The 21,068-nt window shown below is 35.1% G+C and overlaps 2 protein-coding genes across 2 annotated transcripts; one reads left to right on the forward strand and one right to left on the reverse strand.

Annotated features, from left to right (window-relative positions):
• Nucleotides 1-218: 218 nt before the first annotated feature.
• LOC148598984 (tetratricopeptide repeat protein 38-like) lies at nt 219-17,086 on the forward strand. Its single transcript, XM_088560130.1, has 14 exons — nt 219-356; nt 4,769-4,846; nt 6,820-6,901; nt 7,863-8,034; nt 8,394-8,567; nt 9,317-9,392; nt 10,802-10,921; nt 11,523-11,582; nt 12,224-12,262; nt 13,017-13,098; nt 14,520-14,685; nt 15,036-15,192; nt 15,490-15,563; nt 16,817-17,086. The coding sequence occupies exons 1-14, from the start codon at nt 321-323 to the stop codon at nt 16,905-16,907; spliced, it is 1,407 nt and encodes a 468-aa protein (XP_088416256.1). The 5' UTR covers nt 219-320; the 3' UTR covers nt 16,908-17,086.
• A 2,136-nt stretch (nt 17,087-19,222) lies between these two features.
• Nucleotides 19,223-21,033, reverse strand: LOC148598985 (protein CFDP2-like). The gene is made up of 2 exons (XM_088560273.1): nt 19,892-21,033; nt 19,223-19,241 (listed from the first exon to the last, which is right to left on the reverse strand). The coding sequence occupies exons 1-2, from the start codon at nt 21,031-21,033 to the stop codon at nt 19,223-19,225; spliced, it is 1,161 nt and encodes a 386-aa protein (XP_088416399.1).
• Nucleotides 21,034-21,068: the final 35 nt, after the last annotated feature.

The raw sequence follows: 21,068 nt of genomic DNA on the forward strand, positions 1-21,068 counted from the left end.
GGAAAGTAAGTGAAATAATCTACACCCGCTGAGAGTCGGAAACTAGAAAGTGTACTCAAGTTCACTTAAAATTCACCTTAATAACATAAAACAAAGGTAAATAAAATTATTTTCATCATATTGAAGCTACATGACATCAGTTTCGACTCGAAACAGAGAAGAATCATCATATAAAGAAAATTCTTATTTTGTATCGATGGTACGGATTATACTCGTCTTAGTTTGTATCGATAGAAGTATTAGTAAGTAAGTTGACCTACTTCATCACGTGATATATATTTTATTTTTAACAACCCAAAATAAGAGAACTAAAACGCATTATGAAGAATCAGCGCTCTGCCTGGCGTGGTGGCAAGGTAGGTTGTGTATTTAAATATTGCTACCTTGGAAAATTAATCAAATGCATGTATCATAAGGCATGCAGTTTGTTTACCAGTTGAAACGTGGCGTATTATATTTACATCGTTTTCTATAAATAGATTTATAGTGTAACACCAACATGTTGTAATGTTATATACAGTGTACATTTGTATGTAATAACCAGTGTCTGCAATTTTTTTTACGGTATTCTTGTGCTACGTGGTTGAAGTAAAATGAGACAAACAGAGGCGGATCCAAATCTCCAAGGATACGTGGGCTTCCGTTTATTTTCTATATAAATACACATTTTTTAGCATAAAGAGGGCAGCATCCTCTGAAGTAGTTAAATTGAAGGCCCTCTGTGCCCACGCTGTCCGTCCCTCACTACGGACTATAAATATGTTTTGGGGATTCCGATCTTTGGATGAATGCTGATAGTAGACCTTACTCACATTTGTGATAGGTTCCATTTAGTGCCGTCTCTGTTTATTTTACAGAGCACGTTTATCGTAGTTTTTACAAGTATCTATACGATCTAGGAACAATATAACTTAGATTATAAATTTATAGATAGTTGTGCTTTTTTAAAGTGGTGGTCCACGACGCTATCAAATAGAGAGTCGGACTTTAAAAGCGACTGATAATGGATATGAAATGCCCTTGATTATATTACAATTGTACACTCAGGTACATGTACATGTATTTAAGTATAAAGATGGGGAACAGGGATTCGTGACTTTCACTGAAAAGCAAACATTAATCTGAGCTCTGTCGTTATGTATCAAACAACATCCGTTAGATATCTCTACATTTAGCGGATCTTCATGGGGTCCGGTGATTGGACCCCCCTTTTGTATAAAAATGTGGATATTTTTGTGACTTTTATATAACAGAATATGATCAATAGCAACCTAGACCCTCTTGGTCAGAATGAGCGCCTGATATATGCTGTAACGGCCGAAATAATTTCCGCACCAATTTGTTAAACCCGTTAATAGACACCCCTAAATGTAGAAAAAGCGGATATTTAAACCTTATGCTCCAGTGATTTTTAAAGGGCTCACTAAGCATGTCGTGTATGTTTAGTTTGAGAGCAGTACGATGCCTACACATTGACATTGTAATTTGAATTAAAATACACGATGTAAAAGGTTTTAATGGTTAGATGTCAGGTGAAGCATCCTTTTACGAACTTCTGACAGTGAAAGTAATGGGTGATGATTGTAAAACTATATATACTGTACTTAAAGCACATTTTTCAAAAATGTTCCTGACCATTTCAAAGCAAGATTTAATTCAGATTTTGTTCACTACTATAAGATGTACATACTTATAGCAAAATACATCATGACTTCATTCATATTAGTATTCTTATCTCAGTTTATGAATTATTTGAGCTTATGCATTTATTTTTATGCATGTATTTATGTATATAGGAAATGACTACCAGTATTTCTTTTTTTGAATCTGCTTATTTTTGAATCACACGTACGGTGTTGGTGTCATTTTTGGTAACATCGAAATCGGCAAAATTTGACGTCTTTTTGTATTGCGACGTACATCGTTCTATAACTGTTACATGTAAAAAGGAGTGTACCTAATTAATTGTTTACATATAACACACATGACATGTTTTATTATTTAATTATCCGATTCGATATTAATTTTTCGTACGTTTTTGTCAATTGAAATGATCAGATTACATCCTGATATGGTAAATAGAGTGGCATCAACCATTTAAAAATTATATGACAGAAATTTTATCCTATGAGAAAAGTGTTAGGAATTATGTAAACATATTTCGTGATGCTAAAAAAAGTAAAACACCCTCACTGAAATAGGAAGCCAACTGACCTATAAGCAAAAAAAGTCAGTAGCACCCCCCTCCAACCCCCCCCCCCCCCCGGAAATCATATTGTGAAAGCGTATAAAGTGAATCTTTCCTATTTGGTTTTATATCTCTAATGTAGATGTATGTTGATATTTCCGAATACATGTACTCGTTTCGGAATTTTATAAGGTCTGTTGCTAAACATAAAACATTGCTAAACATTACGAGAAAACAAAACCTTGGCAAATCTCCCTCTTGGAAAATCTGAGACCGAAATCTCCCGTTTTTATTTAACGACGAAAAATACTTGCGGTCGTATAATGTTTTGGCACAGTCGTCGTCCGCGTCATCGTCGTCGTGGTCTGGGGACACTTCGTTTCCGTGCGATAACTTTAGTTGTGGTTGACGAATTGTTCTGAAATGTTGATAAGATTTTACCATCAAAGAAGTTTCCTATTTAATTTGGACTTTGTTGGCCCTGCCGCTTTAGAAAAAGGGATTGTTTTTTTTTTGTTTTTGTTTTTTTTTTAAATATTCTATTTTTAATGTGTTATTTATTTAATTAGGCTAAACAAATGTACAGCAGATTTTATGTGTTTTGGACCGTTTTCAATTATAGTGTATCTAAGTAGGGCAACGTATGAAAACATTTTCATAACTTTTTTTTGTCCGATTTCGAAATTTTTATTTCATTGGATTCTTCAATGGTTTCCTCATTAATAATCCTACCTGCATTTTTCAATTAGATTTCGGATGTCTCTTACGGTTTTCGAGTTATAAGGGGTCATAAAAGCCACATCAGAATAAATCAGTTTTTTTGTTTTGTTTTTGGTCCGATTTGAAAAAAAAATATTTTTGCAATATTTGTACAGCTTATTATATCTTATACCTAAAATAATTGTCAAGAGGTAATTACATGTAGACGATAATAAAATACGATGATTTTACAAAATTTCACCAGCGAATGTGCATGCGCGTGTCTACATATTTCAAATACTTTGATGAAGGCACGATGATTCCGATTTCACCAGGACATCATTGCATATGAACAGACAGGAGTGCGCGCAAGGGCTTTCTTTTTCTTGTTTTCTTTTCAACATTTCTTTCATTATTTTATCAGATTCGCTAAAATCGTTTTTTTTTATTCATTACGTCCACAGTCGTAATAATTTAATCTAGTATCGTAACTTTTCAATACTTTTTATTGTTGTTAAAATTGATGTTAAAAGAGTTTATACGTGGCAAAACAGAACGTTACTTTAGAAACGTCAAAAATGCGCGATGTGACATTTTGTTACACACGATTTTACATATATATATATATATATATATATATATATATATATATATATATATATATATATATATATATATATATATATATATATATATATATATATATATATATATATATATATATATATATATATATATATATATAAAACCCATTTTTTAAGCCAAAGAAAAATCAACCAAGTACCATTATTTTTAAAATATACTATCTGCAGTATACATACAGAAAAAGACATCACAACATACGTGCGTATTTATCTACTAATAATAAAACTCATTATTTTTTTAGGATAAACATGATATTCTGAATATTTATACAATCCTTTAAGCGTGAATATACTTTGGTAAAAATACTATTCGTTGTTATACTTTACAACCGTAAGCAAGAAAGAAGCCAGTGGCCAACGTAAACAAAATCAGATTTGTGACATAATTAAAATACGGACAAAAAGACTTTTAACAAAAAGACTGATTGAACACTTTATATATGATTTCATTGGGGTTATGTAATAAATTGCCAAAATAGATAATATAAGTCCTGATTTAAAAAAGCTGTTCGCATAACTTAAAAAAAAAGTCTAACATCTTGAATCGGTTTCTTTCCATTTTTACAATGTCCACATCAAAGGGGGATATTTGTGACATATTGAAATACGCTTTGATCTTATCATTACGTCATGAAAAATATGACATCGTCTGCAGCACAAACTGTTCTTTCCAAAAAAGTTTATTTATTAAAATACGCCAAGAAACAACTTAGATATATTGGTGAAATGGGAAGCAAGCATCTCTTAATGTTACCCGTCCACATATGCAAATGGACGTTCTTGTGGTCGAACAATGCTTTCCCCCCACAATTTACGACATCTTTCGAAGATTTATGATTGTCATCCTAAAAAAACAACCATTTTCGAACATTTTAATATCTATATTGCCTTTGATAACTCAACATTCTTATAGCAATATTTCGGTTTTCGTAACCAGCCCCGGTTCAGTCGAATGTGACACCAACAACGTACGCAACGTATTTAAAAAATCTTTATATTATTTTGTTTGAAAAATTCACCTGTATTTCAATACCGATCATAAATATTTGTTTCAAAATTTTTCAAATACTTCTGATTACCGCTGTAACCTTGGTTCCGTTGATTACTCCTTAACACACATGTATAATTGTTTGTTGCAATATTTCCCGCTTACAGTATAATTCCACGAAAAAAGGAATCTCCTAGCTTGTGATCTTTTTTTCATATATAAGAAAATGAGTTTAATTTGATTTGCAAGGATTGGTTAGACTTCGGAGTTCCAGTGACCTCCCCAAGTGACGAAGCTTGTAAACTGTATGATGCTGTACTTACTCAGGTAAGTATACTTGTAAAAGGGTGTCTATAGGGTAAATGATCGCTGGTGTAAGGGGTCTATAAGGTCCTGGGGTCTATGGTATTGCATTGTAGGCGGTCTATGGTGTAAGGGGTCTATAGTGTAACTGGGGTCTATGGTATAAAATTGTAGGCGGCCTATGGTGTAAAGGGGTCTATAGGGTAAAGGGTAACTGGTGTAATCGGTCTATAAGGTAACTGGGGTCTATGGTATTACATTGTAGGCGGTCTATGGTGTAAGAGGTCTATAGTGTAACTGGGGTCTATAGTATAAAATTGTAGGCGGTCTATGGTGTAAAGGGGTCTATAGGGTAAAGGGTAACTGGTGTAAGGGGTCTATAAGGTAACTGGGGTCTATGGTATTACATTGTAGGCGGTCTATGGTGTAAGGGGTCTATAGGGTAAAGGGGTCGGTGGTGTGGGGGGTCTATAAGGTAACTGTGTCTATTGTATTACATTGTAGGCGGTCTATGGTGTAAAGGGGTCGCTGGTGTGGGGGGTCTATAAGGTAACTGGGGTCTATGGTATTACATTGTAGGCGGTCTATGGTGTAAAGGGTCTATAGTGTAACTGGGGTCTATGGTATTACATTATGGGCGGTCTCTGGTGTAAATGGGTCTATAGGGTAAGGGAGTCTTTTATGCAAGGGGTCTATATAACTGGGGTCTATGGTATCACATTGTAGGCGGTCTATGGTGTGAAGGGGTCTATAGGGTAAGGGAGTCTCTGGTGTAAGGGGTCTATAGTGTAACTGGGATCTATGGTATTATATTGTATGCAGTCGCTGGTGTAAAGGGGTCTATTAGGTAAGGGAGTCTCTGGTGTAAGGGGCCCTATATTGTAAAGGAATATCTGGTGTAAGGAATCTATAGGGTGACAGGTGGCTATGGTATTACATTTTAGGCGGTCTCTGTTGTAAAGGGGTCTATTGGGTAAGGGAATCTCTGGTGTAAGGGATCTATAGGGTAACTGGGGTCTATTGTATTACATTGTAGGCGGTCTATTATGTAATGGGGTCTATAGGGTTACATGGGTCTCTGGTGTAAGGGGGTCTATAAGGTAACTGAGGTCCATGGTGTAAAGGGACTATAGAGTAACGGGGGTCTATGGTATTACATTGTAGGCGGTCTGTGGTGTAAGAGGGTCTATAGGGTAAGGGAGTCTCTGGTGTAAGGGGGTCTATAGGGTAACAGGTGTTTATGATATAACATTGTAGGCGGTCTATGGTGTCAGAGGGTCTAAAGGGTAACTGAGGTCTATGGTATTACATTGTAGACGATCTCTAGTGTAATGGGGTCTTTGGGGTAACAGGTGTCTATTGTGGTAACGGGAATCTATTGTATACTGTGATCTGTACATAAATTCATCTTGTTTTAAACCTGTGGCTTCTGGTGCAAAAATGTTTTATTTTCAGAAATATATGTAGAAAAATGTTCAGTCCCTACAAGACCCCATCCAAAGATTGTTTCATTATTATTTTATCATTTACAAAAGTTCCCATTAAAGCGAAAGAAATGATATTTATTGTAAATTCAATAAAGATTTTGATACATAACAATCTGCACTTGGGAATATTGGTGTTGTATTTCCAAACAAACTTTATTGTTGTGAAGTATGTTTTCCTAAATATTCAATGCACAATAACACATGTAACTTTAGTCGTTGTTGCGGCATCGTACATGCTCAAACTCAAGTAAATAATATACATTTTAATTTCTTCTTTTTTTCATGACTGATTGTATATTTTAAATGTAATTCTATATGTGCGGACTAAAATTACATAAAAAACGATCATCATCTTTCATTAGAATCATCCAACTAAGTACAATGTATGTTTCTTATATTCAATGATGCATGAACATTTAAACATTTTTATTCATGTACATGTAACCCGTGATAAAGAACGTCTTTTCTTCAATGTACCTATCAGATGATGTTTACTGTTTTTTTTTTCAGTATATTGGTTGGTACGATGAGACTTCAGTGGGAGGTATTGAAACTAGCATCGACAAGATGATGGCGGCAGATCCTAACTTCGGTCAGTGTTCAATGTTACAAGACTGTCATGAAGCCTATAAAGAACAAAACTAGATCTACATGTATTTAATATCTCCAGGCAGGCCATGCTCCAAAATGTTACTCCTTTCCGAAAAAATCTGAAATTTGAAGGGTTGCACTAGGGTTTTAACCGTCTTAAAATATGTTTTATTTAAGATTTATTTAAATATAGCACTATTTCTAAACAAATAAGACAATGACAATTACATCCAGATGCCTTGACATGGAACTTTATCTTGAAAGCAAAATGTAAGGACATATAAAAATCATTTTGGTGTCAGTGTACATGTACATGACTCTTGTATGTGTACGTCCGTCTACTTATCAATACGTCAAGCCTCCTAACTTGAACGTTTACTCCTCATTAACTATTAAATATGATTTAATGAAAATCTATGTGAATGTTGAGGATCACAGAAAGAATGGAAATAAGCACTATAGTCATGATGCTTGCAATAGAGTATAATCAACGGAACCAAGATTTAGGTAAGAAATCAAAACAATATAATAAAACGACAAAGACCAGACAGGAAAACAGACAGACACAACAAAGAACATGAAATAACCAGAATAACACGTACAAAGAAACGAAAGCAAATGCGCAACTCGGACTCTGAGAACTTGGAAAAAGTGCGTCTTCTGCTTTTCTAGAAACACCCGCCGAGTTGTTCATAAAACTAAAGTCACATCTTGGGTAGACGAAAGAGAAAAGGAAAACGATGAACAAATCAGTTCTCATGGTGTAGATAGATACACCATAACGATCCGTGAGCTCATAATGACGACCATAAAACTTCTGTAGTTGCAGCAGCATAACCCTGTCTCAGAAGCATAATTGTAATTTTAGCAGTTACGGGAAGCTCTGACGTGAGGTAGAAGTTAACACGGGCACCTCTCGATGGGGACTATATTAGATGTATAGTTTTTGTTCTGTTTTATAGTGATGGGGCATGTTATAAAGAATGGATTAGATCTGCTGGGAACAGGACGTACTATAGAGCTTGACCCGGAATTCAAAAAAGATGTTATGGGGCTTGAAAAGCTAGCAGAGCAACAAAAAGTCACACCCAACGAACGGAAGCATATAACGGCAGTAAAACTTTGGGCAGAAGGGTTTGTTGATGTTTAAGATTAATGTATAATTGATAAAGTTTGTTCTTGTTGTTCTCTGTTGTTACTAAAAATTGTCTACCTTTTTATATATGTTTACATTGTCCTACATGCAAAATTGGGAATTGAAATTCAATTAATACAAGGTTAAACTAATGTATCTACATGTACTAAATAACAATTGAACCTTAACGATAAAAACCTTCTCAGTTAAGTCATTTGTGTATTCAATGGGGGAAACGACGCTTGGCCCCCCCCCCCCCCCCGAAAAAAAAAGAAAAAAAAGAAAAAAAGAACTGTTGCTTGAAACAAAAAAGTAAATTTACAAGACTTTAAGACTTGTTTTGTCTTTTACATTTCAGCGAAACGAAAAAAGCATGTAATGTATGGGAAGATATCCTTTTAGACAACCCTTTGGATATGCTAGCCCTTAAATTTGCACACGACTCGTACTTTTATCTCGGCCTCTACCCACAGATGAGAGATGGAATTGCCCGGGTCATGCCTTTTTGGAAAACATCTATGCCTTTATATGGGTAATTAGTAATTATTTTGTTATATGGGTAATTAGTACTTATTATTCGTTACAAATGTATTTTTTATACGGCGATTACGAATATTTCAGGATACTTAGTTGCATGCAAGGCTAAGCCAATAAAACCAATAAAGAACTGATAATATAAACAGCAACTACATGTACCGACAGATACGGCATTAGTACGAATTTTATCGTAAACTACTTCAACTGAAAATACTGTCATCTAAAACTGACAAGATACACATGTACATGTGTATTGTGTATGTAGCATACATTTAAAAAAGATGCCAACCAACTAATGTCTGAGATTAAATACAATAAAGTGACTTTAAGAGACTGGAATACATGTGCTTTGAAAAGTCTTTATGCCTGACAGACAAATTTCAGGGTTGCATTGATAGTGGTTTCCACATTCAGAAAAAAAGAGACGAGTAAATTATCAGTAAATTACATTCAACCACGAAATCAATGCAGTTACCAAGTCACAGCAAAGTCACAGTGAACTGACTACGTCACAACTGAGTCAACAAACCACAACACGAAGTCATCTAGTCATAGCGCTGCCCCTGAGTCACAACTAATTCATCAAATCACAGCAAAGTCACTAAGTCACAAAGAACTAACTAAATTAAAACAGTCACAAAGTCATATAAAATTCGCTACTGCGAAAATGTGTATTGATATTTTTTACTTGCTGTTAAACTTTCATGACAATATTTGGTGTTTCAAACTTGCATTATTCTGCAGATATCTTCTTGGAATGCATGCTTTTGGCTTAGAGGAAACACTTCTGTATGACCAAGCTGAGAAAACAGCAAGAAGGGTAAACTGTAATGCTAGGAAAAAACCGAAACTATCTTGAAAAATCGAAATGTTTTAAACATATATCCACAATTCTGAACACTCAATTTATACATTACATTTACTATTCTTCACTGATAACCCTTCAGTGACCTCAAGTAATATTCAAAAGTATTCCTGATATTCATAACTATACCTTCGTTCACTGATAGTTCTCTCATTGGATGATATACATTAACAGTGCTGACATTTTCTGACATTTTCATGAAGTGCACATAAATTTACTGACATTCTCAGACCTTTTGTGACATCCTCATACTCAGACCTGCATTGGTATTATCTTGCCTTCTGTAACATTTTCAGACCTTTCTTGGCATTTCATCACTTTTCGTGACATTCTCAGACCTTTTCGTGCATTCACTAACCTTACAAGACATTTTCTGACCTTCCGTGACCTTATCTGACTTTCCGTGACATCTTCAGCGCTTCCGTGGCATTTTCTAACCTTACAAGATATTTTCTGACCTTCCGTGACCTTATCTGGCATTCCGTGGCATCTTCAGCCCTTCCGTGACATTCTCTAACCGTACAAGATATTTTCTGACTTTCCGTGACATCTTCAGCCCTTCCGTGACATTGTCTAACCTTTCATGAAATTATCTGACATTCCCTTCCAGTAAACCATAGAGGACATTTTGTACTTCATTAAAATGCCATGAATATTCAATTAGATTACCTTGCATTCACACAATATATTAATTAACATTTTCTTACATTGAGGTAACGAATCAGAAATTGCTTGTATAGATTTCTGGATGTTTTCGTTGGTTGTTTCTTTGTTACATATAACCATTTCGTTTAAGCATATTTATTATATAATTTTCGTTTTTTAACATCAAGTCAAAACAATCGAATAAAATAAACAATGGCAAATAAATTACAGGATTCAAAAACAAGACTTAAAGTCTTATATCAATCCGTCTCCTGAAATCATTGATATATAGAATAGCTCTAGTGCTCATAACGTGCATTTGGTGAGTGGAGTGCAAAGTGAAGAGGTTGATATTTAATACTCTAAGTATTTACTCGGGTCATAAGCAATTTTCAAAATTATTCAAGGGAAGTAACCCTGTAAATTAGGTTGTTAATTTGAAGCGTTTTCTCTGTAACAAAAAGTTTTGAACCTTACTAAACATCTCAACGTTTTATTCATCCGACATCTCACTTGATCCGAATAGGAGAAGATTTGAAGTGAGTTGGATCAGGAAGTTGAAGTTGTCTCCTGAGCGTTTGATATAATGAACACATGAGTAAGAAGTGGCCAGCAGATTCTATAGATTGAATCATAGTTTGATACGGAATCATATTGTTCAAATCTCGTACATTAGTGTTAACCATTTCTTAGTAAGTAACGGTTAATGTATTTGTTAGGGATTGGATATAAATCGACATGACGCTTGGGCAACTCACGCTATGGCACATGTGTTAGAAATGAACGGAAGGCAAAATGAAGGGATCCAGTTCATGACAAGTACAGAGAATGATTGGAACGTAAGTACTAAAATGTGTATGCTAGTTGTAAGGTAGGGAAGAGTACAGAAAAAAATCGGATGTAAGACGTTAGTACGTTCACTATGTAATGTGAGAGCATGTCTTTGATTCTCCTCACAAAATTATACCTCCGCCATCGAACCCTAGACTGCTCGGTGACAATTCAGCGACAGTCTATTACCATGTGTGTAGGCCTTCCTGTCACAGCTGTAAAATACATGTAGGATCCAAATCATTACTAACTCCAAGGGAGAGTGGGATGTTGATTTGTAGTGTACATTCTGGCCTAGCTATTCAGTGGTGAAAAATGAAAGACCCGCTTACTGGCCTAGTTAATGAATAGAACGCTCAATGCCCAAAAAGAGGTCCCGCTACCGAAAATGTACAGTGATTATCTGAAAAATTAAAAAAAATATTCGAGCTAGGGGCGGAATGTGTGGTTGACTGAAGTTTTTTTTGCCAGATTTCCCGAAATTATTCAACCAGTGTTTTTAATATGATAAAAATTCAAACAATGGAAATTCATAGTTGATACATGTACGCCTGAATACACACACTTCTTGTGCACGTACATTTGTACTTTATGTATTTGGTATTTTAGGTGTGTGGAATGATAGCGTGTCACAACTATTGGCATTATGCATTGTACAACATTGAAAAGGTAGGTATAACTGTACATAGATGACTGTTTTACATGAATTGAAGCATGAAATCCGTCGTTTTGAAAAGATACTATGACTATGTTCTTATTGCATGTCTGCCAGCAAGAGCTATTTGCCTCTCTTGACTTCCTGTTTTGTCAATTTATATTTGTATTTTGATAAATGTATTCACGGTTTATTATTTCAGCTTATTAAGCGTTTGATAAGCAAATCTCAAAAATGAGAATTTCCTCAAAATTGATGATGAAACAGGGATAACGGTATCCATCAAACTCTCCACTTTGCCACCATTTTAGAGGGGATTTTAGACGGGGATACTTAATCCTTGCTTCCCTTCACCTAGACCACCGCCTACCACCCCACACCCTGACCACCGCTTCCTACCCCCTTTCATTTTACCCCCGGTTATTTTTTCCAATCATAATCCCCGTTTCCCGTATTTTTCAGTTTCCGTTCCCTGCCCATCAGCCACCGTTGCCCGTCCTCTCCATCACCGTTTCCCACCCCTTTAACCACCGATTTCCGTCCCTTTAATCCTCATATCCACACCCCTGTACACCCTCCCATGTTAGAGTAGGTGATTAAAGTGTGGTTACGAATGATTCAATAATTTTATTCATCAATAATTTTTACTTTTTAGGGGAACTATTCAGACGCTGTTGGAATATATGATTCACAGGTAAAACATATTTTGTTACAGTTTTCTACAGAAAAAAAACAATACAAACTGATTCATTAAGGAAAGCACAATATACATGTATATCTGAAAGACAACTCTGAAGACTTAAATCATACGATGTACTAGGATAACATGGTAAGCATTGCAGTCAAATCCCATCGCGATGGAAACCAACGGACCGCACGTCAAAGTGCCCATGGGTTTCCGATGATGAGCTAGTCTACATTCGTCACGGTGTGTATTCATTGTACGAGAGCGGCTATACACCTTGTATAGAAATTTTTATACTGTTCTCTTTTTCGTTCATGTTGCTATTTTCCCTCAGATTTTATATTTTCATATTGATAGTTTTTTATTAATGTAGTATTGCCTTTAGTTGGTATTTCGATTATTGAAGAAATCAAAATTTCTCCAAAACAGTTAATGTCTCTGCATGCTAGATTTTAAGGAAGGACCATACATTGTATCGTACAGGATTGCTTTCTGTGGGTACTCTCAGTGATAAGAGTAATCAAGGGAACCAAGGTTATAGCGGTAATCAAAAGAATGTAATCCAGGGACAAAGACCAGACATGGAAAACAGACATACACAACAAAGAACACAAAGTAACTACAATCATACATACAAAGTAACAAAAGTAAATGAGCAACTCGGACTCCACTAACAACTGGGAGCATGGACCAGGTGCACCGATAAGTGAGAAAAATAGAGGAACAAGTTACAAGAGTTAATGCATCTATATCTGTTTTGAAGGTAGGGCCATTGGCTGCAAAATCTGGTGCTATGTTAGATATGGTTGATGCTTGTTCTCTGTTGTATAGATTACAGATGGAAGGTAACGGCATGTAATGTGCTGACTTTGTAATGAGTAGATGATTTCATTGTTTGTAGTCTGTACAGATATTTGAAATAATTAGATATGGAAAATGTTCTCAACAGCAATTCTGTATTGCAAAATATTAATGAACATGTAAAAATGCACCATTCCTAGAAGCATCATCACAATTTAACGAGCATATAATCGTTGAATATTTTTAATTATCAATGTCAATTACATGTACTAGGTCAATGTAACAAGTCTATATCAAGTTTGTAGTGTTTTAGTGAAGGGGATGCATCGGTTGTACAGCGGAGACCATGTCAAACCAGGAACGTAATAATTCGTCACAATTTCATTTTTGATCATGTGACTTTAAAAATATTGTCAAATCATTGAATTTAAAAAAACAATGCCAAAACAAAACATAAAAAAAAAAGACACAAACGATGAAAAAACATACATTCAAAGAGACTTACTGCTCAGAAAAAAACTTAACACAAAAGTGGATTATAAACTTTAACTCAGTATGCTAGTGAGGTGTATATAGTAAGTACAATGGTAAGCGTCATCTCACTTTTATTTAAATAAATCCGAGTTTCATCAAGTCATATGGAAGTCGGCAAATGGTTTTGGGTGATTGGTACTTTCCAACTTTTACAACACTTTGGCAATTGATGTTTATTTTTTTTTCACTCAAATTATACTTATATCATTTTTTTTATATTCTGTGTGGGTTGTCCAACGTATACATGTAACATGTATAATGTACCGACAAAACTTCGGGAAATATTCGGTGGTTCACATTTTCACTCTAGTTAACTAACTACATGTATACACTATGTTAAGTGATTAAGTAGGTGGGTGTAGATCACATGTAGCCTAATCCATGTCCCACATTTTGTCATTAAATATTGATAATAAAGATGTCATATAGCAGAAAGAAAGAGACCAACATTAAGAAAAACAAACAAACAAACACACAAATAAAATATACAGTACTAACTGATGAGTAAGACAGGCTCAACTCACAATTCAAAGAATTGTTGAAGTAAATGTATATTGGTTAAATTCCTTGTTATTCTAGATATTTCGTTTATGATATATTTCGGTTGCTGATCCAGGGTTCCGGGTATTGGACACTTCTCAAATTTGTATTAAGATTCTGTTCATATTTGTAGTAAAAAGTAGTAAAAACGAAAACCCTCTTTTCGTTTCAAAAAAATATGTTTCATCCCTGTAAATAATATACATGTTGATATTTGTTTGTGAGGTGATATTGTCGTCTGTCCGTACACTTTAAAACCACCGACGTTGAAGGGATTTGATACAAAATATGCAGGAAAGGCTAATTACATGTAAATATCGATGCGTATAACTAAAGAGTCATGTGTATCAATCATGTTAAATTATGCTTACACTACTAATACTTGCTTCAGGTGTAAATGTTGAAAACCGATACAAAGATATACAGACCGTCTGTAGACAGCATCTAGACGATCATGTCCTGGCGTTTAATGATGCCCACTTTATGATGTCATGTCTTGGATCAGAGGATACCACTGCTACACAGAAACTTTTGGAGTCACTCAAAAACTTTGTAAAGTGAGTGCGATAGATAACAATATGCTTAAATCACATCTACGGGGTAAGAAGCTTTTGAATTAATTCAAAGTACTTTTATCTATGAAAAAAATTCCACTGGTTCCAGAGGCGGAGTCATAATGGTAGACCCGGCGTTAGCACCTCCGTTCCTACCCAAAAATGGGAAAACTATTTTTGGATTAAATCATGAATTTTCAGAAAACGTTGTTGCTTAGCTTTTCTCGACTTTTTGACCTTTTATTCTGTTTACTTAAATCCAGGGCTGTCCGTGTTTTTTTGATATGCAAAATGTAATTCTCGTAATACCTAGAAGTTCAGTCATTGTGTTTTTTTGTATGTTTGCTTTATAGAAATGGCAAGGGAGATAATTGCAGCATCACAAATGAGGTTGGTCTAGCCCTTTGTGAGGCTTTTGTAGCCTATGATGCTGGGGACTACAATAAAGCAACAAATCTTGTTTATCCTGTACGTTATAAGATTCTTACAATCGGTGGAAGTAATGCTCAGGTATGTGGTATGTATAGAATCGATGGAAGCAATACTCAGGTATGTAAACAAATTAGGGTATAGAGTACTGCAAGCAAATCCCAAACAATATCAATTGAATATACATGTAGTCGTCAACAGTTCAAATGGTTATTACAAATGAAAACTTTTACATTTGTCATCAACTGTAAAAGCAGACCCACTAGTCTGTCTGTCTGTCTAGCTACAATGTTAGTGGATACCTACTTTATGTAATTAAAATATTAAGGTGCTAGACGTAAGACACATCATATCATGTGGAATTACTTTTTATTTCAGAGGGATTTATTTAATCTTTTCCTGATACACAGTGCCATGAAATCAAACACAGTAGAGCACAAAAAGCTAGCCCGGTAAGCTATAATACAGGATCGTGGATTCAGAACCAAAATTTAAGATGTATTCTTGTTTTATCATTGTGAAATTAACATTTGCAGTTCTGGAGTTTATGTCTCTTTTCACTTTATAATTGAATGTTTCATTTATTGATGTTTAATCAGCATATAAGAGCGTTGACCGTAGCACATTTTCAAAGACGCGTGCACGTGCTCGCCCTTCATGTCAAATTGCAACATCAAACACCCTGTCGGTTGTTTTTATTGTATAGAAAATAATCAATATACTAGTAACTTGGTTTTGTTCAGTTTACACTTTTTATAATTAAAACCGCTTCGGGGCTTCTAAGTGGGTTTCTTGTAGTTCGTATCACATGTCCTAAAGTATGAAGACTTAGTATTGTACACACGGAATTAATCCTTAACAAATATTATATACTATAAGATATTCAGTATTGGTTAGATTATCTCCAGGTATTTATTCATATTCCAGGTCCTTTATATCATACTGATTTAAATTCCCTATTGTTAAATAATGATAAATCCTTTTGATTTAAAGAAAGGAATGAATTTCCGAACTTCTCAGCGAAACATTAAAAATATAAAAAAGATAATTCCGATTTATTGACATTAACTACAACTCGCACTTAAGATATAGGTACCAGTATCGTATTGCATATCCCTGAGCAGCTGTACATCAAAACATGGATGCTATGAAAATATAGTGCATTTTCTTTTTGCCTCTTTACAAACTAATGTTTTGTCAAAAGATATGAACAATGACTTATAAAATAGAGCAAACATCACACTGTAAGATGAAGAACTTTTTTTAAAAGAAAATCTAACATAATAACATAAAAATGTTCCACTGAAAAGGTTGGTTTGGTGAGTGCAAAACGAAAGTGAAAGTAGGGAAAATGGCTATTTCTAATTCAAGACTACTTTGCTGTCCGATCGTGGACTCACCCTATTTTCTTTGCGGGAAATTATTTTTTCACATGTCTTTAGAAATGCTACATAAGTGAAAGTTTTATTGAATCAATTTACATATTTTTAAAAAAATCCTAAAAATATGCACTTCACTATAGAAGTCTATGTGAAAATTAATACGATACTGAGACCTATAATACTGTTTTCACTGAAATAAACTAGGTTTGTCTCCCTTATATCACAAAAACTTATTAACGGTAGTTCTCTAATATCATGAATATGCAACAATAAACGTAGATTTTATGAGATATCATGTAATAATAAACTGAATTACATTACAGACAGTTATTACTGGAAAGAAAATGTCTGAAACAAAACTCACCAATGACTGACCGACTGATGGCAAAAGCAATGGTCCAGCATACTAGATAGATGGTAACAATGAAATGAGTTATGTAATTGACAATATATGCAAGCAGTACCATGAAGAAATCCCGGTTTCGTGTCTCAGGATATTATCTATTACTGCTATAAACTAGATTCATGGTGATTTTATAAAAACCTTTTTTATATACTATATTATAACAAGAAAATAAAGAATTTCTTTGGAATCGGTTGTCAATTGTAATTTGAATTGTTAATTTACGCACAGGCTAGTTAAGCAGGATAACCTTTGTTCATCGATATCGTATTTGATGTATATAAATGTATTCCTCAACACAACAGCCTGTAAATTCCAAATTGATAACGTTATATTCTAGCCTTTATAATAGCAAGCTCCACGCAGCGGCAGACGTTCGTTTCCTCTCTTCCTAACCGCTGCAGACAAGCCTTTCGACATTCTCGGACATTATTCAAATTGAACATCGTTTGACAATCGCAAAGGGTCGCGTAAAGTCTTTGAATTTTCCCAACTTTGCAAAATGCTTGCATATTCTGAGAGGGCAGTCTGCAGCGTATACAGTGACTTTCGAACGTCAGACGCTGCTTCAGAGCTTGTTATAACACTAGCGTCGCATTCCGTTTCATTTACACACACACATATATATATATGTATTATGCATTGCGTCATGAGTTTACCAAAGTGAATATTCTATTTGTTTTTTTTTAATACAACCATTTGAACATTCAGTTGGTTAGATTTATCTGCTAAGCTGTGTCCACTTGAACGACTTTATAGCAATTCTTAATCATGGCGGAACAAGCAATCCAAATGTCCTTGCATCACTACACAGCCGTTTTTTTTGTGCGTGTTTTGTAATTTCATTTCTTCGTTTTCGTCTATCTATTGTTGTTTGTCTTGTTTTTATTTTATTTTATTGGAAAATGTTCTTTTTGATTAAAGTTCCAATCCTGGTTCCCTCGATTTCCCTTTCAAAGTAGCTTTCAGACAACAGTTATATACTATCATTTTGTTATATTAAGAACTTAAGGATGTAACATATAATTATAACAGTGTAATGAAAAATAAGGGTGACAAAACAATTACTGATCCATAACCAAGTAAGTACAAGAATGCACGCATATTCGTTATAAAGAAAGCGTATATGGATATTTGTTAATAAATGTTGGGTCTTTGAAAAAAAAATTGCGTATACTTTATGAAAAAAAAATGCTAATCATATAGAAAATTAGACTACATAAAAAGACAGATTTTCAACGACTTATGCTTTTCTATATCAGATTTTTTTTGATTTATTCCACTTCGTCCATGGGTGGACACAGGGCGACTACAGTTTCTCTCCATTCGCTTCGGTTTTGGGCGATGGTGTTACAATTCTTCCACGTTAGTCCTACTCTCTTCAGTTCAGAGCTCAAACCCCTCCTCCAGGTGTTCTTTGGTCTTCCTCTTTTTCTTTGCCCTTAGGGATTCCAATCTTAAGCTTGCTTTGTAGTGTTTTTATTGTTTTTCCTTAAAGTATGAGCAATCCATTTCCATTTTCGGGTTCGAATAGTGTTTTCTATTGGTTGTTATTTTGTTCTTTGCCAGAGTTTCTTGTTTGTTATTTTTTCTGGCCATCTGATATTCAGTATATTTCTTAGGCACTTGTTAACAAAGACTTGTATAGATTTCATGGTGTTTTCTGTTTCTCTCCAGGTCTCGCAACCATATAACAGGACAGACTTAACATTGCTGTTGAAAATTCTGATCTTAGTAGCCGTTCTCAGTGTTCTATTTTTCCATACTGGCTTTAGAATGGAAAAAGCCTGTAATGCTTTCATCTTTCTGGCTTGTACATCTTCGTCAGTGCCTCCAGTTGTACTCATGACACTTCCAAGGTACGTAAATTTATCTACATTCTCTATCTGTTGGTTATTTACCAATATTGGATCCATCTGGTTTTGTTGGATTCTCATGGATTTGGTTTTGGCTGTGTTGATATACAATCCTGTTCTTTTAGCTGTTTCTTCGAGATGGTTGACCTGGTGTTGGGAATCTTGAAGACGATGCGATAGTGTGCATATGTCGTCTGCAAATTCGAGGTCTTCTAGACGAGATGTTAGTGTCCATTGTATACCATGAGGGTCGTTGTAAGCTGTTGTTGCTATCCAGTCGATGACTATGAGAAAGAGAAGGGGAGAGAGAATGCATCCTTGCCTTACGCCAGTTGTTACAGGGAAAGGATCCGTCAATGTACCAGCATGTATGACCTGACAAGAGAATTCTTCATACAGTAACTTAATCATGGAAATAATCTTAGATGGAATCCCATAGTGTCCTAGAATGTTCCACAAGACCTGATGATCTATGCTGTCAAATGCTTTCTGGAAGTCAATAAAGTTTAGATATAGGGATGACTGCCATTCGATCGTTTGCTCAATAATTATTCTGAGTGTAGCAATCTGGTCGACACATGATCGTTCTTGTCTAAATCCAGCTTGTTCATCTCTCAGCTTGCTATCAATCTCTTCTTTCATTCTTTGTAAGATTATACTGCATAGGATTTTACTAGGAATGGACAAAAGAGTTATTCCTCTTCAGTTGTTGCAATTGGATTTGTCCCCCTTTTTAGGTAGTTTTACCAAGAGTCCCTTTTGCCAGTCTTTTGGAATTTTTTTCTTTTTCCCATATCTGGTTTAATAGCCCAAGAAGATATTGAATGGTAGTGTCATTCATGGACTTGAGGGCTTCTGGTGGTATGCCATCGATTCCCGCTGCTTTCCCATTCTTAAGATGTTTTAGGGCTTTTCTTACTTCATTTTCGGTAATTTTGTCAGTCTCTATGTTAAGTGTTGGACCTTCTTCAAGTATTGGTGGATTTGTTGGTGGTGGTCTGTTCAATACCTCACTAAAGTGTTCTTTCCATCTGTCAATCTGATCTTCTAGCTTTGTGAGGGTATTGTTGTTTTTATCTTTGACTGGTAAATTTACATTTTGAGAGATCTTTCCACTGAGTTGTCTTGTGATGCTATACAATGTTTTGATGTCTTCGTTTAAGCAGGCGTTTTCAGCTTCTACTGCTAACTTTTCAGCATGGTTTCTTTTATCTCTTTCACAGCTTTTCTTCACTTCTCTGTCTTTTGCGCTGTAAAGGTCTTGCAGGTTTTTCTTTTGCTGTCTGGTTTTGGCACTCATCAACTTTTCTTTTATTTCCCTTCTTTCAGATATTGTATCCCATGTTTGATCTGGCATCCATTTCTTTCTTTTCACTTGAATGAAACCAACTGTTTCTTTGCATGCTTCCAGAATGGCTGTCTTTGTTGAGTTCCAGATGTCATCAATATCATTGTTCATTTCTTCGTTGTCAAGATCTAATAAAGTACTAAATCTGTTCCTGAGTGTAATTTGGAAGTTGTCTTTCACTTTCTGATCTTTAAACTTCTCAACATTAAACTTCCTTTTTGTAGTCTCTCTTTTCTTTGTTGTTAAAAGCTTGAGTTTAATTTTTCCAATTACAAGGTGGTGATCTGATGCTGCGTCTGCTCCACGTTTTGTTCGTACATCTTGTAATGAAGATCTCCATCGACGGCTTATTGTTATGTGGTCTATTTGGTTTTCAGTGTCTCCAGATGGTGAAATCCAGGTGGTTTTATGACAAGATTTATGTGGAAACCAAGTACCGCCAATTACTGGACTGTTTATAGCGCAAAAGTCAGCAAACATCTCTCCGTTCTCATTCATTTGCCCTATTCCATGTGGTCCTATCTCCCTTTCTAAACCTCCTCTGTCATCACCTACTTTGGCATTTAGATCTCCTAAGATGATAAGAATGTCTCTTTTAGGAACGGCATCAACAACTGATGGTAATAAGTTGTAGAAGTCATTTTTATCATCTTCGTCTGCAGTGTTTGTTGGTGCATACACCTGTATAAATGTTGTTTTCTGGAATCGAGTGTCAAATCTAGCTGATATCACTCTTGCAGATATTGGATTCCACTCCAAAAGCGATTTCTTGGCTTTCTTTGTAAGCATGAATCCCACGCCTTTGTCATGTATGTCGTCTTCATTTGGATTTCCTGAGAATATGACCGTATGACCTGAAGATAGTGTTGTCATTCCAGCTGTATTCCTTCTTACTTCGCTGAGTCCTAGAATTTCGATATTGTGTCTATCCATTTTGTTCGCAACTTGCAAGCTTTTGCCACTTTGAT

This window comes from Perna viridis, chromosome 14 (assembly GCF_037379345.1).
Source record: "Perna viridis isolate PV_CMFRI_1.1 ecotype Kerala chromosome 14, ASM3737934v1, whole genome shotgun sequence".
Lineage (NCBI taxonomy): Eukaryota > Metazoa > Mollusca > Bivalvia > Mytilida > Mytilidae > Perna > Perna viridis.

Bases quoted from the DNA above. Each gene is read 5' to 3' on its own strand.
- LOC148598984 (XM_088560130.1), top strand. From the start codon at position 321: ATGAAGAATCAGCGCTCTGCCTGGCGTGGTGGCAAG. The intron at 6,902-7,862 runs GTCAGTGTTCAA...TCTGTTTTATAG, and splicing joins GGCGGCAGATCCTAACTTCG to TGATGGGGCATGTTATAAAG. The intron at 8,035-8,393 runs GTTTGTTGATGT...TTTACATTTCAG, and splicing joins GTAAAACTTTGGGCAGAAGG to CGAAACGAAAAAAGCATGTA.
- LOC148598985 (XM_088560273.1), bottom strand. From the start codon at position 21,033: ATGGATAGACACAATATCGAAATTCTAGGACTCAGCGAAGTAAGAAGG.